This window comes from Phyllostomus hastatus, unplaced genomic scaffold, assembly GCF_019186645.2.
Source record: "Phyllostomus hastatus isolate PE091 unplaced genomic scaffold, TTU_PhHast_1.1 phas_contig_196, whole genome shotgun sequence".
Lineage (NCBI taxonomy): Eukaryota > Metazoa > Chordata > Mammalia > Chiroptera > Phyllostomidae > Phyllostomus > Phyllostomus hastatus.
In genome coordinates, this window is record NW_025333709.1 from 12,148,941 (window position 1) to 12,175,702 (window position 26,762).

At 44.0% G+C, this 26,762-nt stretch overlaps 1 protein-coding gene across 2 annotated transcripts in view; it reads right to left on the minus strand.

Annotated features, from left to right (window-relative positions):
- Window positions 1-26,762, minus strand: part of ADGRA3 (adhesion G protein-coupled receptor A3) — a 106,306-nt gene that overhangs the window by 30,870 nt on the left and 48,674 nt on the right. For both annotated transcript variants that reach the window (XM_045834602.1, XM_045834601.1), the window contains exons 6-12: window positions 25,273-25,433; window positions 23,294-23,507; window positions 18,390-18,554; window positions 16,122-16,323; window positions 14,798-14,953; window positions 5,244-5,405; window positions 2,534-2,737 (exon numbers count right to left, since the gene is read on the minus strand). In XM_045834602.1, the coding sequence (XP_045690558.1) occupies window positions 2,534-2,737; window positions 5,244-5,405; window positions 14,798-14,953; window positions 16,122-16,323; window positions 18,390-18,554; window positions 23,294-23,507; window positions 25,273-25,433 (1,264 nt within the window). The remainder of the gene's footprint in view (window positions 1-2,533; window positions 2,738-5,243; window positions 5,406-14,797; window positions 14,954-16,121; window positions 16,324-18,389; window positions 18,555-23,293; window positions 23,508-25,272; window positions 25,434-26,762) is intronic.

Genomic DNA, 26,762 nt, shown 5'->3' on the forward strand with positions numbered 1-26,762 from the left:
GGGGCCAGGAGCTGGAGTCATCAGTGACTTCAGCACTAGCTCTGTCCTCAGTCCAGTGTGGGGGGTGGGAAACCCGCCCGGTCCCATGTGTAAGGGCGGAGAGATGAGCAGAGGGGTAGGGGCAGAGTGAGGTAGAGAAATACAGGACACAGGATGGGAGAGGTAAGGACAGACAGGATGTCATCAGCTGAGACTCCTTGAAGGTGACATTTCTGCTGGGTGTTAACACACAACCACGGAGCTGGGGAGGGAAGGAGAGGAGGAAGAAATTCTAGCAGATGAATGAACAGGAGCCTGGCCTGAGAAAGGCCAGGGACTAGGAGAGAAGGCAAGGGACACTTGCTGTCAGTGGACAAAAGGAAGAGGAGGTGGGAAGAGACATGGAACAAAGGGATAAAGGCCAAATGATGGACCCACCTGAAAGCCAGCCTGCAGAGAGACAGGAAGCATTTACAGGGGAGGTAGGAGGTCAATTCCACATTGGGTAGATGTAAGATAACGCTGACACTATGAACACCCTGAAGTGATGTACACACTGACCATCAGAATGACCTCTGCTGGGGGGGGGGGCGGGTGCTCCGAGAGCCCTCTCCTCCCCAGGCACCCAACACGTCTGGGCAGTGTCCCCAGCAGAAGGGCCACAGCAGGGCTGCAGAGGCGCTCAGGAGACGGTGGCAGCAGCTACTTGTAGAAGTCAGGAAGTATTTCAATAATTTACCACCTGGCCTGGTTGCATCGGTACTTGTTGGCCAAACAGCAGCCCTAGACAGGCTAATCTATATGAGAAGGATGAATTTTTTAAGGAACAGCCCCGGACACACAGAGACTCAATAGGTAACAATGGTTTGGTCAACACAGGATGGAAGTCCCTCCAAACCAGGCTGTGATGGAGAGTAAGCAGAGAAGGATGCAAGAAGCACGTAGAAAGCAATCCAAGTAAGGCTCCTGGTTTGCTAAGGACTGCGTTTTTATGGGTGTAACGTCCTATGCTAGCATATTCTCCCACTGAAGGAAAGTATATCGGTTATTGCATGTTCGAGTTGTGTAGTAAGTGCTGTCTTCAAGGCATTCACACACACAGCATATAAATTATCCCAGTATAAAGTTTAAAATACAGAGTTTTCTGTTAACGTGCTAAAGCATTTTGAGCTGTTGACATTAAAATATTTTAACTAATTTTGTGTCACATTCCTCTTTTGCTCGGTTTAATCACGTCCGTATACAAAGCATGAATGTTAGTATAATGCGTCCTTGGCTTCTAGCCACAGGATAATCAGAAGGGTAGAACCGTACAAGATTGACAAATGTGAGTGCTCATTTAAAGCTTTCTACTTGAGAAAGTAGAAACTTTTCTTACCCAGAGGGGCAGCTTTGTGAGATTGATTAAATGTATAGGGTCTAGCCATTTTTTAAATTCCTTTCTACCAACTACAATGCCCTCCGATCGAGGATTCATCAATTTTAAGTGCTCCTCAAAGACACACACCTTTCTCTCAAGGGCTTGTGTGTGATGCTGTCTCTACTCCCTTTGGGGTATGTTTTCACCAATAAAAAACGTAGTGAGGAAAGGAGCAGGTCTACAGCATCACTGCTGGGTGCTTCGAGTACTCTCACAGAGAGAAGAATATCATCAAACACATCCTGACACTTTTCCTCTGAGCATATGGAACCAAGTAAATATATGATCACGAGACATTCCAACCTGGTTGAGATTGTCATGCGTGGTGACAGGAATGGGCTCTTTCTAAATTTAGCCAACTGGCTTTTCCTTTGGAGATCACCAGGCAATGTATTGCAAAATATATTAATTTTTCATTCATTCAATATTTACTGAGTCCCACAATGCATCAACACCTAACACCTAGTTGATCAATTATTATGCAGCCATCCAAGTGACCATAATCCTGTTTGTGATATACTTCAAATACAACAGAAACAAAGACACCACTTAGTAATTAAAATCCACAGAGCACACAGTGACCCACGGCCACACCAAGCGAACGGAGAAAATGTGGTTCTATTAGGGGCTGGATTATACCTCCACTGTTTGCTTCAATGTACTCTAATGAAACATTTCTAAACCCCAAATTTTAAAAATCAGTAACAATGCTTTTAATTTTGCTCACTGCAATAAAATACACGTTTTCTGAAGACATATCATGTTTGACTTCCTTGCCAAAATTCTTGATATACAGGCTGCCTGATTAACTGCCCTGTCTCAAGGCCAATTTTCCATTAGGTCCAGTAGGCACAAAGCCAAGGGCACCGAATACTTCCACGTCTTGAAAATCAGGAGCAATAAAAATGAAGTTTAAGGTCAAAGAAAATGTTTTAATGTGTAACATTAATATATTCATCTTCTTACCACTGCAATGGTAAAATAGAACTTGGATATTTTTGTGTCGAGAGCGGAGTCCAAAGGGCAAAAATGCCTCGTTCCATGGAAATCTTAATGTGATTTTGCAGAGCAACACATTTTGAGTATTCTGGTCTAACTGCAGAAGGTCTTAAATGATCACAGGCCACCACGTACCTTCAGTGCCAGGCTGGAAAACGTATTTGACACGTTGCACTTAAAGCTCAGCTGCTTGTCCAGGCTTCCGTCCGGATCCCGCCTCCCGTAGTCGGAAAGGCCTGTGCGGTCAGAGGCGGCCACTTTCTGGAACACGGTGCACGTCATCCCGGAGAAGCCGGTGGCCTTGATGACATACGCTTCCAGGGCGATGTTGGGCGAATACTGCAAATGTTGACCAAGCAGAAATTACAGAAGAATTTATCAAATGGAAAGAAAAGCCCTTTCAAAGAATTTTCAAACAGGAGACACAGCACACACATTCAAAGAGAACTCAGGCTCTTACGAAACAAAGACCCTATGGCCCATCGATGGCAGAATTAAAAAAAAAAAAAAAAAGATGCTGGAAACAAAAGGACACCCCAAAATAGAAAGACATCAGTGAAGAAGAAAAGAACAGGTCGTAAAGTGTGGAGAATCAGACAAATGCAAAGTCAATTAAGAATAATTTGAAGAGCACTTTGCGGAAAACTGGGAGCTAAAAATGAAGGGGTGCTACAGAAAAACTCAGCTAGAGATGTCAGCACACCCCCGTCACTGGTCACAGTGCAGGGAGAGCAAGAGGGGCTCACGAGATGCCCCCGGGGGGCACCTGGTCCAGCACCCCACAGCATGTTCACTTCTTCCTTTCACAGGATGATCTGGTTAACTCTTCACGTTAAGCTGCACAGATAAACATTTTATGCAGACTCACTCCACAGGTGCTTCTGTCATTATGCTCTATTTAGTGAGCCCTAAAATTCCACCCAAAAACTAAGATTGATAAATAAATTCAGAAAAGAAGCCGTATACAAAATAAATATACAGAAGTCAGTTGCATTTATATACACTAATAATGAACTACCAGAAAGGGAAACTAAGAAAACAATTCCATGTACAATTGCACCCCCCAAAAAATACCCAGGAAAAACATCAAGGATGTAAAAGACCTGAACTCAGAAATTTTTAAGAGACTGAGTGGGAGAACATATTTGCAATGATATATCTGATAAGACGTTACTATTCAAGATTTATAAAGAACTTATATGCCCTGGCTGGCGTAGCTCAGTGGATTGAGCGCGGGCTGAGAACCAAAATGTCGCAGATTCGATTCCCAGTCAGGGTACATGCCTGGGTTGCAGGCCATGATCCCCAGCAACTGCACACTGATGTTTCTCTCTCTATCTCCCTCCCTTCCCTCTCTAAAAATAAATAAATAAAATCTTAAAAAAAAAAGAACTTATACAATTCAATACCAAAAAAACTAATCAAATTTAAAAATTGGCAAAGGCACTGAATAGACACGCAGATGGCCAATACGCAAATGAAATGATATCCAGTGTTGCTAATCACCAGAGGCATGCACACTAAAACCACAATGAGGTGTCACCTCACACTTGTCAGAATGGCCGTCATTAATAAATTAGCAAACAACAAGTGCCGGTGAGGATGTGGAGAAAAGGGAACCCTCGTGCACTGTTGGTGGGACTGCAGACTGGTGCAGCCACTGTGGAATAAAGTGCAGAGATACCTCAAAAAATTAAAAATGGAACTGCCTATGGCCCAGCGATGTCACTTCTGGGAACATATCCAGAGAAACCTGAACAACTATCTTGAAAGAATATGATGCACCCCTATGTTTGTGGCAGCATTGCTTAGAATAGCCAAGATATGGAAGCAACCCCAGTGCCGATCAGAACGTGAGTGGATAAAAAAGCCCTGGTACGTTTACACAATGGATAACCACTCAGTCATAACAACGAAAGAAATCTTACCCTTTGCAACATCATAGATGGACCTGGAGAACATTCTGCTAAGTGAAATAAGCCAGTCAGAGAAAGACAAATACCACATGATTTCACTTATATGTGAAATCTACTGAACAAAATAAACTAAGAAACAAAATAAAAACAGACACTTAGATGAGGCTGGCGCTGTCAGAGGTGAGGTAGGGGGGCTGCATGAAAGAGGTAAAGGGATTAAGCAAACCAAAAAAAAAAATCCCATATACATAGTATACAGTGTACACAGTCACGAGTATGGTGATTACCAGAGAGAAAGGGGGTGGGGCGGGGGTAGAAGAGGGCCCAGGGGCAAAAAATGGTGATAAAAGGAGACATGACTTAGGGTGGTGAACACACAAATACCATCTACAGATGATGTAATATGGACTTGCATACTGAAACCTACATAATTGTATTAGCCAATGTCACCCAATAAATTCTATTAAAAAATAAAAATAAAGAAAAGGAAAGGAGGTACTAGTCAAAATAGTAGTAGAGGAACAGCTGTGCAAATTAAGCTGGAAAATCATCTCGAAAAGATGGCCCCTGCCCAACAATTTGAAGAAACTCAAGAATGAGACTAAACTCAGGAGTCCGCCAAATGCAGGACACGTTGCCACCGCTGCCGCACCCACGTCCGCAGGACGGCCGGCGTCACTCCGCCATCTGAACCACGCCAGAGAGGTGACAGGAAGGGACATCCTTTCACATGCAGGAGGGTGCATAACTCACTGTAATGTCTAAGGGCCACACAACATCTCTTTCCGTTTTTAAGGATGGTTAAATCTGTGCCTACTCCACAGGCAAGGCACTATTCTAAGTAGCACATATGCACCAAGTCGCCTTAGTTTCTTTTTTTTAAGCCTAGGACTTCTTTTCTCAGAGTTCTAGAATAGCGTCGCACTTACTGTGGAATAAACATGTGCGCCGTTGGCTAGTCGGTGGGTCGCGATCCGCTGGAGGCACTGGACCACCCGGCTGCAGGCTTTCGCCTCCCGCTGCGCCAGCCACAGCACGCGCTCGTCGGCCAGCATGATGTTGCTCGCGATGTCCACCATCACGTCCCCGAGCTGGCAGGCAGGGGGGAGAAAAGAAGCAGGTAATGCAGGCTGTTCTGCACCGTGCAAATCCTCACGGGACCCCGAGACAGGCCCGCAGCCTCGATCACTCAATGAAAACCCAACAGCCACTGTACTTGCTTCCATGAAACCCTCTGCGGACAAGAACAGCACATTCGGCTGTGGCCTTCTGGTAATTTTTAGGGCCAAACAGTGTATTTAAGTAACCCCCAAATCATTCGTGAAAAGACTGGGATGCGGCACTCCAATCGAGAGGGGGGCAAAGACATCACATGATCCCTAAACACAAAGATCTAAACTCCTTGTGCGGCAAACCACCAAGGAACACTTCTTTGTGTGTGTTAGCTTAGTGTTATTATTAAGAAATATCCACCGCCCAGTTCTTTATCAACTGGTGCTACTCAAAACTCTACACGCGTCTAACCTCCGGAAGCTCCCCATCTATGCAGGGCCTTGTGTGTCTTTGCACACGCAACTTCCTCCACCTCGAATGCACCTGCGCTCCCCTTTAGGACCCAGGACCATGAAATGAATGGATCCAAAGAGGTGCTCACGTTGGCATTGCTTGTTTTATTAAGTGACAAACTGACTTAATGAAAAGAACTCATTTACTGAATCCCTTTCATCAGCTCAGCTCATAACTGACAGATGTAAGCATCTGTCAGCAGCGCCAGTGAAAAGTCCATGGACTGTTGTTGACCTGACTTGTATGCCCTGCGTCAGAGAGATGCACTGAAACACGCAGGGCTAATGAGACCGACGGGTGTCAAGGGGGGTTGGTATTGAGCAAAATGTTCGGGGAGAGGGAGATCTACAGCAGAAAGAACAACAAAAGCATTCCAGGGGTGGGATCAGAGGATTTTGAAGCTGGCTGGTTCTCTAATCAAGACGTGCGCATCAAAGGTGTGAGGCCCCAGAGCAGAGCCAGGAAGCCAAGGCTGTTTGAGCGGAAGTCTTTTGATCATCAGCAGAAGATCCCAGGCGGGCTTCCCAACCTGTTCTGCATCCCCTCGCCTTCCCAGGATGTATAATTACGAGGGCTGAGGTGGGTCTGGAAAAAATTCAGTCTATCCCACCCAGAGTCCTTCACAAAGACAGGCCTGTGGAATCCGCACCAGATACCAACCCTGGAACCACGGGGTGAAATAACTATTGTAACAACCAGGGTGAAGAACAGGACTTCAAACCCTGATTCCCAGCTGCGCTGGCCAATTAACCTCTGGTACCTGCCTTTATTTGTATAATGTGGATAGTAACACTCCTGTCTGTTCTGAATATTGTGCAGATTAAGTTCCATTAGCACACATAAGGCTCCTGAAACCATGCCTGGCATGTGGCAAGCACTCAAAAAATGTGAGCACGCCTTGTAATTTTATTGCTCTGGTTTTTTTTTTTTAACCACTTGAATCACAGTGTAGGCCCTCTTTGAAAATTGCAGGCTCTAGAAGTGTTAGGAAGGGGGCATTTTTAAATTCTGTGTTCGTATTTAAACTGGACCAATGCGTCCAGCAAAACTGCCTCTTCCTCCTCACCCCACCACCACCTCATCCAATTAAAAAATCAGTTTACTGCCTTTGCACTGCCCTTTACAAAGTATATCACAATTCTTTCCTTACTTTCAATGTAAACACCTTGTGGGCTGGGGCAACTCAATGCCCTACTTATATTTATACCCTCACTCTTAGTATAACCCTGGTAGGAAAGCCGATGGTATACAACATTCACTCACTCACTGACTAAATATTTACCGAGGGCCCAGGTGAGACAGACAGTGTCCTGAACAGTGGAAAAAAAACGTGCAAGCTCTATTTTGGAGCTTACGATCTAGTGAGGAAAATACGAAACAAATGCATTTTTAAAAAGCGATGTATTTACATTATAAGTGCAACAAAGGAAATAAGCAGAGGAATGTATGATGAAGAGCAATGAAATGTAATTTAAACACTTTATTTTAGCGGACTCACACACTGGCAAAGGGCATTTCCCCCAAACCCAAGAAATGAGCAGCATCAACGGACAGAGAATTGGGAAGTGCCCATAATGAAGCTCTGCGGACTCCCCAGCCTGTCTGCACTACCCATGAGACACCAGCATCCCAGTACCGATCCTAACACACAGGCATGGGGTTGAATTTCACTCCGATGGAGTCCTTACTTCTGAAGTTACGAAGAAGGGTAGGGTCTCCAATGTCAATCACTACATCTATCAGTCAGCTGTCTCTACACAGCAATTAGAAACATCACCACCACCTCCCAACAGGAATTCAGAGCAACTGAAATAATGTGGCTAAGTCTTTATTATTTTTACCCATTGTTATTTCAAACTTTTATACAATAATGAATAGGGTAAAACAGGCTCTCTGGCTCTCAAAAAAAGAAATCCCCATTGGCTGCAAAGACTTAAAAGAAAAACTGCAGGAAAATACTGATTCTGCTCTTAAGGAAGCATTTACAGATTAGCACAATTACTAATAGACTTGAGGTTTTAAATGTACAAACTTCATGGAGACGTAACAGGAAACACCTGATGGATACAGCATCTCTACTGAAAAAATGATGATTATTACATGATCAAAGAACTCCTGTGGCTCGCTCGATGATGGAACTCCCGTAATGGTATGTATTTAAGGTGTTAAAAATTATACAGAAAAGAAATATCTCTAAGAAGGTATGCAGCTGACTAGAGAGATGGTCTTAGCTGGGAAGAAGCAACGTTTCTCATTATTTCATTGTAAACGGCCAAGAACTAAGGAAAAAGATTTGATGCCAACTACCTCCCTAGAGCAGGTGATCATAAGATGCTGCATGCTTGTGGAGCTGGGTTACGGAAGCAACTCCGAATCCGTCAGAGTGACAAAAAGGACACAAAAGGAGTAACGGTGCATGAAAAATTACACTGGACTAGAAAAGTATTCCTGAAACCTGACAAAGAGAGCACAGAAACTGCAGCCGGCATTCCAAAGCGTGTGCGTCCCCTTGACCTCATTCCCGGAAAGCCACGCCGGCCACAGAAGGTCAGAAGGAATCGCGCACCTGCTCGGCCACCTGTCCCACGGAACGGTCAGGATGAAGTGAACATACGTGTGAACATGCTTGACCAAAGATAAAGGGTAAAGGATGAAAAGGCCACATTAATAACAATGGAAATGTTAAATGTCATCTGTTTTAAGAGACAGAATAGTTCTTGTTCTTCTCAGGACAGGCGTGAGCACGAGTTATTCACGCAGAAAAACACACGCAGGTTATGACAACTACAATAGCTGAATAAACTGTGTTTCACATAGTCACAACTGTAAACCTACTACTGTTGCCCACCTTTATAGACAGGTGTGGAATTCTGATCGCAGTTAGACCAAACTCATCTGTACCTTTCATGAATTTGATAGGCTAGCATAGGAAACGCATAAGATGCTGCATGAACTGAACTTGACCGTATTTCGTTTTAAAGTAGCAGGAGCACAGTAGTGTAACAGTGAAGGCAGGATGTCTGCGTGTGTGGGAGTTGAATATTCCCGGGTTAGGATCTCCACTCTGTCCTGGGGCAGATGCCCACGAGCAGATCATCCACCTCCCCGAGACTCAGTCTGCTCCTCTGTAAGATGAGATCCAGGACCCTGCGAAAGGTGGTTGGAACATCTCATTCCACAGTAAATTAGGAGGGGAAAAAAAAAAGAGAAAGCAGAAGACAAACATCTTCATTAAGCAATCCATGTCTTTTTTTTTTGTTTTGAGAAAAAACAAGGACCTCTTTAGACCCCTCCCCACACTTCCCCTTTCACGCCTGAAGCAGCAAGGGGTAGGTGCCCGTTGATTCTAACGACCAGGAAAGCAAGAACTGCAGGCACAAGTGTGTGTGTGGCAGCAAGCCAGGTGGCTGCTCTGGAACCGCTGAGACAGGAACGGGAACCACAGGGATTGACACGTAGTCCCAACTCGACTATTATAAATAATAACAACAGTAGCAGCTGATACTACGAGAGTTCAAGATTCCTCACTATTGTCTCCTAGTTACAAATTAGCATGTTGAGATGGCACCTATCTTATGGTACGTTATCTTGATTACTTTTAATGAAGAAACTGCTCTTTTGTGAAAGTCAAGTGGTAGAAGTGTATGTGTGTCACTCTGAACAAGCACCAGGGTCCCGAGGGTTTGGGGGTTCCACTACTGGCTTCTCGGCTGCTGGCTCGGGTGAGCGGCCAATAGTCAATGAGAGGCTAACCATCGGGACCCATGGCAAACAGTAAACCTCTGGTTTTGCTGAGGCACAGAGGTAAAGAGGAGGAGGAAGATGATGGTGGAAGTGGAGAAACAGGAGAGAGGGGAAGATGAGATGCTGAGAATAATGTTGCATTTATTCTTCATTACCTTCCAGAAAGGACTCGAGGGAGCCTAGCAAAAGTTTAAAAATAATTATTTTTTAATTAGGAACACATACATAAAGAGTGGGAAACACAGACATGAGAGAAGAAAAAGAGCCTCAGCCAGGTGGCTCAATTGGTTGGAGCATCATCCTGTACGTCCTGCAGGTTTGACCCCCAGTCCCCCAGCCTATCCCTGTTTCTGTCTGCCTGTCTGTCTGTCTGTCTCTATATATTCCTCCCTCTCTAAACTCAATACATGTGTCCTCAGGTAACGGTTTAAAAGGGAGAGAAGGAGAGAGAGAGAGAAAAGAGACACAGATAAGTTAAAAATATGTATCAGTGGCAGAGCCGCAGTGACTGGGAACAGTTGGTTCTTGATATGTTTCTCATCAAGGCAGTGAAGGCAATGTTATAATTACCAACAGAATGGGGACCATTTCCTCCAGGTAGATGAAGTAGCTTTTGTGGTGAAGTCACAAATCACGTGAGGTTCACCAGTGAGGAGAGGCAGGATGGCACGGGCGCCGCCCCAGCCGTACCTTCCCAACGCCTGGGAAAGCTCAGCGCCCAGGGTTCCTCCGCTTCTCCCCTGGAAGCAGGTTCTGGGTTTGTTTTTTTTTTCTGTTTACAAAAATGTACGTGCATCTCCCTTTCCGGAAGAATAGCAAACTCAGTACTCTAGACAATTCTGCTAAAAGAGAGAAATGCTGAAGAGAAAGAGTTATCTTTTTTTTTTCACTTAACATTTTAAAATATATTTTATTGATTACACTATTATGGTTGTCTCATTTTTTTGTCTCCTTTACCCACCTCCACCCACTACCCCCATTCTTTTTAAGTGCACCGATGACCAGGCAGCAAACAAAGACTCCTCCAGAGGCCAGTGTGGGAACCCTTGGTGGGGAACCCGGCTGACCAGGGACCATGCTGTGACTGTGCAGTGACGCCCGCACAGGGCCAGGGACCTGCCAGCAGCCTATGGGAGAAGACCGGTGCATGGAGCCAATAACCGAACAGGATGCCTCAGGGTCAGGGCAAACCGCCGTGCCATCCGCCCCGCAGAGAAAGGAGGGCAGCGAGGAAACCTGAAATGTGCCTGTCTCGACCTCGGCCCAGGGGAGGAGGAGGTAGAAAGTCACTTCCCGACAGCTGGTAAACTCCAATGGACCTTCACACAGGCCTGCCTGCGGTCAGACTTCACGTGACTTCCATGGTCCGAAAAACTTCCAGCTGGGAACTCAGGTCAAAGCAACCTGTTACCTTGGTACTGACCCTCAGCGACGGGCGAATCAAACAAGTGTCACCCCTGATAATGACACACTAGACCATTCACATTAATATCTGTTGCCACCCATGCATAACCAGAACAAAAACTAAAGCCATTTTAGACAAGAGCAGAAAAACCGATTGTTCTTTTCTGGTGACATTAACTGTCTGTCTACAAAATCCCACATACCAAATAAGGCAATCAGGAATAGGGTCTACAGTAAAAAAAATTAAAAATTAAAAAAAAATAGTCAAGGAAAATTGAACATGGACTAAAAGAGGTGATGATACTAAGTAAGGACACAGACAGAGAGGTTCACTTTCGTGCCATAATAACAATACCATGGTTCTATTTTAAAGTTCCTTATATTGCAGAAAATTATGGATAAAATATGACATACAGAATTCACTATTAAATGATCCAGGGGAAGAAAGAAAGAAAAAGGAGGAGGAGGGTGGAGGGAGGAAGGGAGAGAAAGAGGAAGGGAGGGAGGAAGGGAGATGAAGGAGGCGTGGAGGGTAAAGGAAATAAATGGATAAATGAAGTTAGACTGGTAAATACTGAAAATTGTTGAAGGTGAAAGGTATAACAGATATTAACAAAAACATGCTCTCTCTTATACTTGTACAATTTTCCAATAAAAAATTCTAAAAAGCTGTTAAAAAGTTAAACCCAAAGGAAAAAAACTTAAACTAGGTAACTATAGAACATGAAGATTCTACAGTGGTTCTCAAAACCTCTGCCTTTCTCACAGACATATCGCCCCAGCGGCCCCTGGGGTTTCACTAGCCACGTGAATTCTCAGGCCCCCTGCAAACTTTGTTCAGCCAACCCTCCAGGTGATAAAGTTGCAGGGTCAAAGCTGAGAAAGAGTGTTCAGGAATGGATCCACAAAGCCAGCAAGCTGGGTCTTTGAAAAGCTGAATGAAACAGAAAAGTCTGACATGATGAAGAAAAAAAATCAGAAACGTGGAAAATAAACAAGAAACGTACCAGCCAATACAGAAGTTGTTACATTTTAAAATGAATAAAGGAACTTGATACATCTTTTTAAGTCTGCACATACAAACGCGCCAAATGACCTCTGCAGCAAACTGGTGTCAGGTGCGTGCCTCGCCGCCATTTCTCACCTGGAGCACAGGAAGGGGACTCCAATACAACCTAATGGCATCCCTAATGCTTTCTCATCTACTGAAATGGAGGCATAATGTTTTCATCACCCTGCAAAATACGGAACAGATGCTGGTGCTGCCTGACAGACAACCTTCAGCTATTTTTTCAGACCCCACTAAACGCACCACTTAGGCCTGGCAGTGTGGTAGCTCTCGGTACCCGCCCCCCACCCCGACCCGCTGAAATACCAGCTTGTGTGGGTGCATTTCGATCCCGGGCTAAAAGGCAACTGTTAACAATATTTCACCCATGATGTTATCCACGGGAGAGTCGCTTTTTGGACATAAAACAAAAATCAGTTTAATTATTTGTGCAAGTGAGCTGTGTGCATTGTAGGATACCTGAGCCTAGCTTCATGCTGTAGTGATGGCCTTCCTTAACCCTCCCCATTTCATTTCACAGTCCTAATAAACGGTGAAAGGCCTGGCCTTCGTGTAACTTCCCAAAGAACCAGGCAGGATGTCCGTCACTGCGTCACGAGTAAAACTGCCTCCATACCTCAGTTCCCAATCCTGAACATTTTCCTCCGTTTCTCCTGTGTATACTTAATAATTAGTTGCCGCCATTTGTCTCCAAAGATACTGTGATTCAAGCTTTACCTTCCATGTCCACCAGTGAAAGTGATAGAACTCTACAGCAAACTGTAAGTTTTTAGAGCAGTAACTAGAACACTGATTTTTTTAAGGACCTCATTCTTGGCTTCTGAGATCATCAGAATGTTAAATTTCCTGACCCTATAAAATTATGTCCTGGCTTTGCATCTACTGTATAAAAACAGTCTCACCTGTATTTTCTCAGGTGTGCACTCATTTTGCTAGTTAGGCAGGGCAAGTGTCATTCCCACGTTTAAAGTAAAGGGCCTAAGGTTAATGAATGACCCATGAAACCAAATCTACTTTCAGTCATCGACATAGACACTGTCCCGGAAGCACATTCCAAAGCAGCAGGCTGGGCACACCACACACTCGCAAACACAGGGCACCACACTGCTCTTCACGACCTGGAGGGTGAGCAAAGGCCCTCACCCCAAAACCGGTAGGCCTGGGGCTAAATATATACTGCATGGTGGCAACGTCTGTTTCAGTGTGCACATTCCAAATCTCATTCCAATTACTTCAGTGACTCAGAACATCCCACTTCCACGAATGACTTGTAATCATGTGGGCAGCAGACCTGTGATTAGACTCAACGACGGAGAGCAGAATTACCCCGGAGCCAGAATCCAGGCAGCTTCTCCCACGGCGGGGAAAACTCACCACAGGGAGCAGGCGGTGGCCCGGAGACGCGATCAGAAAGCAGGAGAGCTCAACACAACATTGTGATCTGAAGTTCAGATAACAACACTGAAACCTTATCTCATTACCACGTGGTGCGTTTGCCTGAGTCCTCTGTGCCTACCTGTATCTGGTTTCCTTCCTGTAACAGTGACATCGTATCAAGTACAGCACCTAATGTACTCGGGCTGCACTTCCAAAACTTGCCTCCGAAATGCAAGAAATTGTACCCCAAAAATTCCTCGCTTCAATGACAAAGGAAAACAAGGCTCAGTTTCTTTTTTTGTTATGTTTTAACATATTCACGCATCTGAGGTGTCCTACACACAGAGTTTGTTTAGCACGGTACTTTCCCCCCAGACGGACGCGGAGTACTTTCGGAACAGCACGGCAGGGCAGCACCATACGAGAAGGTTCGTGGGAAACTGCGGGAAACCTGGCTTAGACAGCCAAGGTCCCTGATTCTGTTTCCAGCCCTGCCCTGCCCTAGCAGTATAACCCTGGAAAAAATCATTTCTTTCATTTTATTTAGACTTCGGTGTATGACTTGACCTAGGTTTCTTCTACCTCTAAAATTCATTTCTATAGAAATAATGACATCACAAAAGCAATAGTATATATAATGTTCTCCCATAGCTGGGAACTTGAATCTTAAGAATGCGTTCATCTCCGTCTTGAAACTCATTCAAAGCACGATTTGCTGCCCATTCATTCTGGAAACGGCTGTTGTCCATGTTTTCCCCTACAGGGTATCGCGTGGGCACCAAGTCATCAGTTTCAAAAAGAGCCTGTTAAAATGCACGACTTCGCAAAGCCACTCAATTTCCATAGCTTGTATATTCCACTCATTTGAAATTCCAAGGAAGTTCCGGAAACAGACTTGCATTTCTCCAGGACATTACAAAAGGAATGAAGCAATGCCACACACACAATCTGGGCGACCAAACCTGATTAGGAAGAGCGAGGGGAGGGCTGCGTGGAGAAGAGACACCGGGGAAGCCCCGCACAGGCAGCCCTGGCTGACCGATCCCTGCCCCGCGTGCAGCAAACCTGCTTTCTCCCGGCCGCCTACATTGTATCGAGGCACCTCAATTTCCAAGATCTGATAGGTCACCTTCAGGCCTCCCAACACAAGGTCACTAACAGATTATGAGTTTCTCCCCAATGGCAATTTTTTTGAGGCGAAAAGTGTCTTGATTTAGCTCAACTATAGCAAACATACACAGGCTCTAAAAATAAAGATGCAAGACGACCACGTGACCCTCTGTTGACTTGCGATATGCAACCCCCTTGGAACCAGAAAAATACCTCTTTTGATTTTTCCTCTTTGGTAAATCTTCCAAATTTTTCTATCATTTCGGCCACAAAGATAACATCCATCTTGTCAGAAAAGTTGGCCGCTTCCACGGTGTACGCCAGCAATTGCCTGGCTGTGGCCACAGCGTTGGTGAGATTGAGAGGCATCTACAATGAAAACACCAAAAGCAGCACTTAGCAAATTGACCAACAAAATTCTTGACATCTTTTCTTTGCATTTCAAAACACTGCAATGAATTCAAAGTCTTAACATTTTATTCACCATGGCCTCCTAAAATGCTTTTTCGAACCTGAGAAAAAATAAATTTTTTTTTAAAGATTTTTATTTATTTATAGAGAGGGGAGGGAGATAGAGAGAGAGAGAGAGAGAAACATCAATGTGCGGTTGCTGGGGGTCATGACCTGCAACCGATGCATGTACCCTGACTGGGAACCAAACCTGCAACACTTTGGTTCGAAGCCCGAGCTCAATCCACTGAGCTACGCCAGCCAGGACCAAGAAAAAATAAAATTTTAATGGAAGCTAACCTGAATGTTTTTAGAGAATGTTTTTAAAACTTGGAATGAATGATAACACATCAAACGACATCATATCAACAGGCCACACTGTCTCTTCCTCTTTGCTCATCCACATTCCACACAAACCCAATCCCAATTGCTTGGTAAAGCCTTCCCTGAGTGTTCCAGCTGGGAGGAATCAATAGCTCCCTGCGCAGGGGTGTGAACCACTTATTTAGCACTTATCTGTATCACCAAGCACTGCCAGCAATGTTTTACATTTGTTTCTTCATTGACTTGAACATGACTCGGCACCAAGCACTGCAAAAAGGGTGTGCTCCGTGCCAGAAATCCTAAGAAAATGTGTAACACAGAAACGTGCCTTCCATCTGGTTGTCACCTGGTATGGTTTATGAAAGACACGTAAAAGCAAAGAGAGCGAAAGGCATCTGACGGACACAGGTATGACAAGGGGTCACCTGTGACAAAGGGATTATAAAAAGGAACCCAAGGAGTGGCTCCCAGGTGGATGGGAAGGGTGGCTGGAATTTCGTCTGGTGGATACAGATAGTAAAGGCATTGGAACAAAGGCACAATGCCAGGCAATGACAGGAAAGGGTGACACCACCGACAGCCCGGAACACCAGTCAAGAAGACAAGACCCCGTTCCGAAGACAGACCACCTACCAGGTGAAGCATGAACACCAAACCCATACATATGCTGGACTGATATTTAAAACACGATCTTGCGTATCGGGTGTGAAGACCATGGTTTCCTGACCACCTCAGTGCGTCTGAAGACGTTCGTTCCAGTTACCTGATTGAACATGTAGAGAACTCGAGTGACATCGTTTGCGTACTGGCAGCGGGAGTAGTCGTCATCCGCCCAAAAGCCGCCGCGGTCGCAGCGGCGCCAAGCCTTCCTCTCGTCCTGGGGGTTTCCGGGGTAGATCCCGCTGCCGTGGGTGTTCCGCGTGCACTGCAGGTAGGCAGTGATGCCCGCCAGCGTCCTGGGCCACCTGCACACGGCGGGGCAAAGTGGCGTGAGAAGCAGCAATAGTGGAGGAAAATCCAGGATTGGAACACATTTTTTTCAAAAGACCAAAATTTGTGTAAACAAACCAAGCCACACTCAGTGGAATTCTTATCAACGCAGTGGAAGTTAAACTGAAGAACTTAAGGCATGTCAAAAGATGAGTAATTCATTAATGAAGTAGATGCCTCTTCTGTTTTGAAAAATGTGTAACACTCAAACACTATAAGTAAAAATAGAAAATGTCATAAACAGAACACACCATATTCTGATTATATGATAAAAGATTTTGAACATAAAAAATTAACAAACATCATCTTTTTCAATTTTAGGTACACAATATAGGTGTTACAGATTAACCATTAATCTGTATAAAAAGTTTAGCCAAGCCACACCCTGGCTGCTGTGGCTCAGTGGACTGAGTGTCCACCTGCGAACCAAAAGGTTGCCTGTTTGATTCCAGGTCAGGGCACATGCCTGGGTTTCAGTCCAGGCCCCAGTAGGGGGCATGTGAGAGGCAAATGATCATTGTTTCTCTCTGACATCGATGTTTCTCTTGTGCCCTCCTTTTCCATCTCTCTAAAAAAAATAAGTAAAATCTTTTTAAAAAAGATATCTACCAGCAATAATAAATGCTGACTTCCACATCCATGTCAAGGAAAACTTAAAAAAGATAATTTCTTAAAAAACAATGAAGAAGTAGCTGAGCTAAAGATGCTGTTATTGCTCCTTCACCTTGGACTTGAGAGACTAACGCCAAAGGAGTTCCTTATCCTTAAAACCCAGCTGACAGCCAGGATGTACTGGGGCAGCGATGGCAGCCAGGGCACCCATGGCACACAGACGGACGGACTGGTATTCCGCAGCCCGCACACCGCTCTTCAGAGCACCGTACCCCCCTCCTTTATAAAGTCAACCACACACTCAGGATTGAAATCCGGAACACAAAACATTAAGTAAATAATACATTAAAAGATGTTTTAAAGCACCTTTGAAACTAAAGAGAGACTAGGTCAAAGGTGTTACCTCTCACAAATGCTCAACTTCCTACAAAAAAAAAAAATCACTCGTTCTGCTATGTTAACTCGGTTCAGCACCAACGGCCCCCAAGGGTCAGGCCCCCAACAGCTTCCGCTGCCCGAAGACTTACCTATTGGCAATAATGAACGTCGATTTCCATACACTCATGTGAAGGAGAATTAAAAATAAAAACAAAAGGTAAACATGTATATCCAATTTCTTACCCCCTTCAGTTCTTCTTACTCTGACTGACGGAAGAACCAAATGGGGAGGAAAATAGGAGGTGGTTCTCCTGATCAGGGGTCTACTTACTGTCAGTAGTTAAAAGTGACTAGTGAGCAATACAAAGCTTCCAAAGTTCATCCATAAAAAAAAACCTTAAAAATCAATCAAACAAACAAAAGCAGGAAACCCCATTAGCCTGCCTGAGTTCTATACTATACTATACTATTTTAGTAGAATTTCCAATGTGTCCTCTTAACTTTTTGAACAAAACTGCCCATTAAAAACGAACATTTCTCCCTGGGTGGCGTAGCTCAGTGGATTGAGCTCGGGCTGCGAACCAAAGTGTTGCAGGTTCAATTCCCAGTCAGGGCACATGCCTGGGTTGCAGGCCATGACCCCCAGCAACCGCACATTGATGTCTCTCTCTCTCTCTCTATCTCCCTCCCTTCCCTCTCTAAAAATAAATAAATAAATAAATAAATAAATAAATAAATAAATAAATAAATAAAAATCTTTAAAAAAATTTTTTTAAAAACAACGAACACTTCTGTTCTACCTTCAGAGACTCTTATGTCAACAGATCTGAGATACAGTTCAGCCACATGGTTTGTCTTGTTTTTATTCTCCATAAGTGATTCTGAAATCACTGTTCTAAAGGACAGTCCTCAGATATATAAAGATACATGTAAATATAAATACATTTCTCCAATATTCTTATGGAGGAAGGGAGACCAAGCAGGTGCTTTTGCAGGTAAAAAGGGACGCGGGGGAAATCAGACGTTTTCCAGCACCGTCCACGCCACCGACCTGAAGTCGCCTTTATTGTTGACCACCCTCTCGGGCGGGCAGTACTGCGCCGAGCTCTCTAACACGACGATGTCCACGGTCCTCGTGTTGTTCCCGCGCTTGGTCTGCACGTGACAGCCCCAGTTTCCAGTCGATCCAGCCTGAATATTAGAAATGGTTAGGGCACTGCATGAAGAGAGATTTTAAAAAGAGAGAAGATACGGTTAGGCACAAAGGGAAACAGCACAGGCTCCCACCACACATTTAGCAAAGACGTCTGAACGCGCACCGTGGGCCAAGCGCTCGCTGGGTAAAAACGAACTTAAATGTCCCGGCATTTCAGTGCTCCAGCAGCAAGGCAGGGCGAGCAATGCAGTAAAGACACTCACAATACTAGAACCAAATACTGCGAACCAAAGTGTCACAGGTTCAATCCCCAGTCAGGGCACATGCCTGGGTATGTGCTCTCACAATTGTAAGAGCAACAGTAGACGTATGAATACAGTGCAGTGGTACATAATGCCTGAGACAGCTCCTTCCCGGAAAAGGGAGGGCAGGGCACAGCAGGGAGGGGGGCAGCGAGTGCCAAGGCAGAGAACACCACGGGACACTGTTTGGCAAAACCGACGGAGAAGCTTCTGAGCTACGTCTAGCTTTTTACCGATTCTAAGGAAAACAGTCAAGCACGAACACGGGAGATTAATATTATAAAGCATGTAATTAAGAAAACATCGAAGGTAAAATATTTTGTGGAAGAAGGGTTATACAAGAAACAACTCGTTAAGTCTCCAAAAGGATGTAGTAAATTACTAATTAATTAATGGTTTAACAAAAGGGGTTTCCATGTAAAGGTATACTTCAATTTACAAAACAGCCATATTTCTCAATAGTTATCAGTAAATATAACTGGCAAGAGGAAGTCATAATTGTCTAACATAAAGCCTATTAATTAAAGAGCAAATGTCAGAACATTTCATTAACCTTTATTCCCCACCCTCACAGGACAAATTAGACTTTGCTTTTGAGTAGATACAAATGATAAGTAATTAGACATAAAGTACCATTGTCAGTAACTTACAAAATTATGTCTTAAAATTTAACACACATTTTCCCAGTTTCCTAAGCCATCAATGGCTACACAACAAATATTGTAACAAAGACTTTGAGGCACCATTACACTGAATCAAAGGAAATGTTTATCATCTCTATTAAGTCAGTAAGAAAACCAATACACTGTAATAAATATATTCCACGACAGCGTGATACAAGAGTCTGACATTAAATTTAAACAACCAGAAAGGTTAGGTTATCAAACTTTCTACTCATATGACTCTGCTGAAATAGGAAGAAGTCTGTGTGTATGTGCATATATATATATACACATATACACACATATATACACACACATATATATAGTCATGGAAATCATTCTGTACTCTAACAGACTTCCAGACTTTCTTGGTTCACAGCCCCATCACTGACCAGATAACTCCTTCATGATGCCCCTGGACCAAAGGAAATACCTATGGTGGTGCTAATTACCAAATTAAATCCCCAAGCTATGTAGCTATGTCCTAACAATTCAGTAGCCATTTGAATAGCACACATCAATTTGAAATAAGCATTTCCTTCTTCAGTAACTACATTTAATGGCTTGTGTGTGCCTGCTGAGCACTACAGAATTAATCACACATCAGACACAGATCAGATAATGGTATCGCTATTTCTTGTTCCACAAGGACTGTTCACACGTGCTCCCTTTGTATCAAAGTAATGGACAAAAACCCTGCATCCCGAAGTATGACCCCAGCGAAAGGAATCCGATGGAGCATGATCTAATGTGACACCGTAACCACCTGCAGCAAGCAGCCGCATGGGGTCTGCCAGAGGTTGAGTATCGCTATTCTTCATCGAAACCTAAGACACCCCGCAGCACCTCGGTAAGCTCACGGTGATGCCCTGGGTACCTCAACACACCCAGTGGGACCTATGGTCCTAAAATATTTTATAAACCTTTTTTAAAGATAACTTTTAGCCTGGCTGGTGTAGCTCAGTGGATTGAGCGCGGGCTGCAAACCAAAGTGTTGCAGGTTCGATTCCCAGTCAGGGTACATGCCTGGGTTGCAGGCCACGACCCCCAGCAGCTGCACATTGATGTTTCTCTCTCTCTCTCTTTCTCCCTCCCTTCCCTCTCTAAAAATACATAAATAAAATCTTTAAAAAAAAATCTAATTTAAAAAAAAAAGATAACTTTTAGCGATAACTCCAGTGTCTTAACAAAAAAAAATAAATTATTGGAATAAAATTTTCAGGAATAACTTATTGGAATAAATTATCCTCATGGCAGCACACTTGGGGATGTAAGGAAAAAGAGGCAGCTCCGATTTAATTTTTGAGCAAAGCCAGAAACTCTCAGTCTTTCTAATCAAGGATCAATGACATGAGGAGACAAGGAAGAATCAACAGGTATCTCAGTAGCAATTCAATAACCGTCTTTTCTTTTCTACAATGTCTCTGGGTAAAGGACTTCTCAGTCTTCCCAGGAAAGATTTTCACTTTGGGCAACTGTCCCCGCCAACAAAAATACTAGGCAAGGCTGCTATCCCGAGAAGGTTTTGTATTTCTATAAAGGATTTAGATTCAAGTGCAACTTCCAGATACAAATCAATTCATCTAGTTACTTTACAGTCATCAGAATTAAAGGCTCTAAATTAATCAAAGCTATTTTATTCAGAAAAGTGTTCCGTGTATTTTTAAAGCTCTGTTCTTGCATTACGTGCCAATTTTGGTCTATTCACATACTAGCTGCACGGTATGCACAGCTGATGAGTGCTAACATAACATACGGACTCAGGAAATTCTCCCCGCGGTAGAAACAGTGTAACCATCAGAGTCTCCTCACGGGGCCCCACGAAGCTGTCGCCGACCATCTCAGAGGAGCTAAGGAAGGGACCCTGCTTCCGGCAACCGCAGAGCAGCGTCCCTATCACACCGCCCTCCCTGCAGTTGGTATTCACAAGCTCTGGCCAAACCACCCGGGGACAGCTATCTGCACGCACTGGGAGGGTCCCAAAGCAAGAGGAAACCAGACAGACACTGACACTAGGAAGAAGGGGGTGGCCCTGGGGAGGAATCAGAAAACTGTTTTTCATGGCTTTTGTTCGAGGACATGCCTTACTCAAACAGAAAGTCACAGTCTCACTCGCTGAGAAATCAGAGGACACAGGTAGAAAGGAGGCTGGCTGTAAGCCCGTACGTCTGCATGTAACACCTACGGAGATCTCGCTAACTGACCCCCAGTGTACACACAGACGGGGGGCGGGGGGGGGGGGCGGCGGTGGATTTGGGAGGCAGCCACGTGAGAAAAGGCAGAGCTGAGAGTCTGAGTTTAGTCGGGCTAACAGCGCGAGGCAACAAAAACCAGCTCCTTTCAGGTGAGCAGAACAAAATCCAGAGTCAGCAGTCAGACTTTTTCTTCAGAGGCCAAGAAGCAACACTGAGGATATTATACAGGTACTTATGGAGCCCTCTGAAGCACCACTGTTTAAAATCGTTAGCAAAGGTTCTCAGATCCCCGCCCAGCCGGCCAGATCTGGCCCATAGGCTGTGCTTGGCGGACTTCTCTATAATCAATCATCTGCAATGTCCAGGACATAATCCAACATTACTAGACACATAAATAATGTTTTTTAGAAAAAAACAGGCAAACATAAGCCATGTTCAAAAGAAAAGCAGCCAGTGGTGATGATCCCACAATGACACAGAAGTCTGAATTAGCTGGCAAGGATTTAAAAGTGCCTACTATACACATGTTAAAAGACATAAATGAAAATATGCTTCTAATAATCAGAGAGAAAATTACAGCAGAGAACCAAATTATAAAATAGAATATTCTACCCCCACAGTTCCCAGACGTGATTTTCAACTCTGAGAACCTTCAGTTCCCCAGTAATATTTTCACGTCGCTTCTGTGGGTCTGCTGTGATACTACTCTAAGGTGCCCCAGCAGAGTCTAGAAACCATAGATATACTCTCAAAAATTCAAGCAGAATTCTGTCTTTAAGAAATTGGTAGGAAGGAGCCCTGACTGGTGTGACTCAGTGGATTGAGCGCCGGCCTGCGAACCAAACGGTCACCAGTTCGATTCCCCATCAGGGCACATGCCTGGGTTAGGGGCCAGGTCCCCAGTGGGGGTGCATAAAGGGTAACCACACACTGATGCTTCTTTCCCTGCCTTTCTCCCACCATTTACCTCTGTCTACAAATAAATAAATAAAATCTTTCTTAAGAAAAGAAAGAATGGGTAGGAAGGAAAGAGATACATGGAGAGACCAAGAGACACAAAGACAGACAATCCAATGCCTATAGATTAAGGTTTTACCAAAATAAAGTATATGGTGAGTGATAATAGATATATTTTTACTTTGCATTTTACACTTTATAAAGTTCATTTGAATTAAAGAGTTTGGTGCTCACACCAGTCATGGGATTAACAAGACGGGTATTACATTGTTTTGTGCCGGTGGGGTAGAGAAAGTATCTTAAAATGTAGCATTAATCATAAGACTGCAAAAATTGGGTGATTCCTAAAAGTGAAAGTCTGAGCTTAACAGCAGGAAATGATTAGAAATTAACTTTGGCACTAAAAGTTTACATTTCTCCTCCTGAAACTTTGAACAAAAATTTTCCAACTTTTTAACCAAGTTCCCTTTTTATCCTGCACTTTCTTCCCCACCCCCTAAAAAATCTGGTGGAGAAGATGACTATTTAATTTTACAAGATGAGCAGCAATCAGGAAACCAGATGTTTACATTTTTAAACGCAAGAAGATAAAATACTAATTCAAATCCCAAGGACACCTCACAGTCCTCCAGCGACGAATGTTTACAGTCCGCAGAGACACCCCTTCACTTACACAAGCTTACCTGGCGATCAAGGAGCAGTTGTGAATCATGTTCTTTTCCACGAAGATGCCCTGCGACTCGTCAGTCTCGACTATGCGCCCGTCCTGGTACCACAAGACTTGCATGTCCTGATCGATGTAGGAGGCCATGCACTGGAAGGGAAGGCTGTCTCCTTCGAACACGACCTGACGATGCGACGGCGTCATGTAGAAAGATGGCAGTTCGAGGGGCGGATCTAGGGACGGCGAGACACACTCGGTAAACACATACGACACCCATCGCACGCTCCAGAATTAAAGGGTCTAGAAATCCTCCTTCACACTTTAAACGGGGAAACACCAATACGCCTCAGTAAGGCGCATCCTAACACTGGCACAAACAAGGCTGCCATGGAGATCAGCGGGTCTCCAAGACAACAAAGATGGAAAAATGAAAAGGAAATCATTCCGTAAGGAGTTGTGGCGGTAAGGGCTGTTCCTTGCTGGGGGAGTCACAGGCTGCCCGACGGTCACAGAAGCGACACTAACAGAACGACTGTACAGGGATGCCTGGACCTGGAGAAGGGGAGGGGTGATAAGGAAGTGCTGATGCACACACAGCTTAAAAATGCACTTGGAGAGTTTATTACCTTTGCTTACACCACTGCTTTCTGGTTAGAAAGGGAATGCACACCCGCTGCAGAAAATTTAGAACGTTTAAAGAAAAACAGGGATAAATCTTTTAAGACCGCACATATTTTAATTACTTTTTAAAAGCTGACTTTTTTTTCAGTCAGAGAAACAAAACAGAGAAATTTTAAGTATATATGCAAAAATGTATACAAATATAATGGACTCATTAAAGACTTGAAAATACTTAGTTCATTGTCTAACACAATTCTACTTTTAGTGGTCTACCCAAAAGAACAATAGCACAGTACGCAAAGAAGTATAGGAGGAAATTATTGTATAGAAAGAAATTAATCCTTGCACTGATTGTTAAGTGAGAAATACCTCATTTCAAACTCAGAAACCTTACAAAAGCATGAGAATATAATATTTTGGTCAAAACATAGGAAAAAGGTGCAAAAGATAATACACCCATGTGTCTCTGACATTAGCTAACTGTGAATGATGATTAGCAAGTACATTTATAAAGTATTTAAAGTGTACATCATGATCTGATGTACATATACATTATTTATTTTCATGAATTTTAATTTTTATCCACTGAGCATATTTTACCTGTGAAACAACAATAAAAATTTAAAGAGAAAAAGAAAAAAATGTTAGGACTGTTTCTTTCCAAGCACAAAAATTAAGCTGTCATCTCCTATCATCTTAAGGACTGGTTTTGTTTTGTTTTGTGTTTGTGTGTGTGTGTGTATGTGTTTTCATTTAACACATGGTATATGTATCATTTCCCTCAAGTCTTCCAGGATTCTTCAAAATCATTTTCAACAGCTATGTAGTATGCACAAATGTGTCATAAATAAGTGAACCCATCTCCTATTTTTGAGAATCTCAGATATGCTTAAATATAAAGTCTGAAGATGCACACACATAGCTGGTCACTTCCTAGGATAAACCGTTACATACAGAATTACCGGATCAAATTGGATCCGTTTCTTAAGAACACTGATACATATTACCAAACTACTTCAAAAAGGCTGTATCAATTCACTCTCCCACAAATGGGGGTTGCGTCCTGAGACTTTATGATTATCAACAAATTGATAATTTGCCAACTGATAAAAATGGAAAGGTCTCTGTTACCATTTGAATTTGGTTTTTATAAGGCTGTTCAGAACCTAGGAACCGTAAATACCAAATGAAAAAACAATTTTTTTTTTCATTGAGCTGACTCACTTGTTGGCATAAACTAAATATTATCGAGTCCATAAAGATTAATGGTCATATTCAGTTCCACCAAAGTGTAAAGAGAATGTTACCATTTGTCGAGGAAAACGTGGGGGCAGGCAGAACTCGGTAAATGCTCCCCCGTTTTTCCTTCTCCCTTACCGCACGTCAGCAGCTCCTGCTTCACCCCGGTGACCGGCTGCGCCTGCAGCGACTTCGGGTAAACACATCGCGTGTCCCGCACGGTGATGTTCCTCTCCTTCACCCAGCGGTGCATCCACAGTATGTTACAGTCGCACAGGAGATACTCAGTCTGGAATTCTCTGCAGCGTGCACGACACAAATTAGAGTCCAGGGTGAATAAAATGAAACAGCACTCCCACGTTGTTTACGCTGTGGAGGGTGAGCACACTGGTGCTCTCCTTCACCACACTGGAAATGGTCTCCTTGCCAGTGCTGTGACCTGCAGGGGGTCCCACTCCAGCACGGTCCCTCGCTAATGCAGGACTCATGCTGCTGCTCACCTTCATTCACCACACCAGTGACCGACACCACTGACAAGTCCAGTCTCCCCTCCAGAGGGGTCTGACTCCCACTTGGTCCCTCACTGATCCCAGACTCACGCTGCTTCCAACCCAAGTTGTGTTGTGAACAAAACCTACTCATTAGCCCTCATCTCTGCAACAAGCCCCTCAACCCCAGGGTTCTGGAATACCGGAGCTCCATCCTTCTGGTCTACCAAAAGCTTCCCAACCCATCTTAAAATGTGTAGCACTACTACTGCCTCTTGAAGCTTTCTCCAAATCTCCCCGCCATCACTGCCATGTTCTTGGCTTCAATGCCCACAAACTCTCCTGTTAATTTGGGCAACATCAAGCAATATATGACTACTTCACATGGTCAAATTCATCTGTCTGACTGGAGTGTTAAAAGTCCCTCAAAGATGGGGACTACTTTTGACACTTTGTTATATGCCAAGTGATGCCACAATTGTTTGCAAACTTAAGAGATATAGGCTCAACCAAACAAAAATATAATATTTCACAGTTGATATGAAAGAGAATAGAGAATTATCTTAGTATGTGGCAAGAAGGGTTACAATTTGGCACGTGGGTGTGAGAAACAAAGAGAAGACACACGTAGCTTCCATATAAGCAAAACAATCTCTTGCCTACTTGTTTTACAAAGCACGAACTATACATGTGTCATGCACTTCACTAAGTCCAGCTGATAAAAACAAAGGCAGGTGCTGCCCCCTGCCAACCTGGAGGGCATTATGTAACAGGGGAAGGAAACGTAAATACAACAAAAATAGCATGCAACATGGTCTATACAAATAAACCGACAAAGTGCAAAGAGCAAATATAACCACATGTGCTTCTGACACAGCCCGACCACTGGACCACTGGCACAGGCCTCATCTCAGTTCTGGCAATGCGGGGGGAGGGGAGAGGTGAAATGAGATACAGCAAATAGAAAGTAACTATAGAGAAAGTACCAAAGGGATGACCAGACTGACTGCTACTGCTCCAGCACCAGCTTCTGGTCACTTTCTAGCACTACCAAGTAAACACACTGGCGACTTCCCCCGATCTGGGCATGGGATACTCCCCACATTCCTGTGACTCAGGGTCTCAAAGCCCGATTATTCT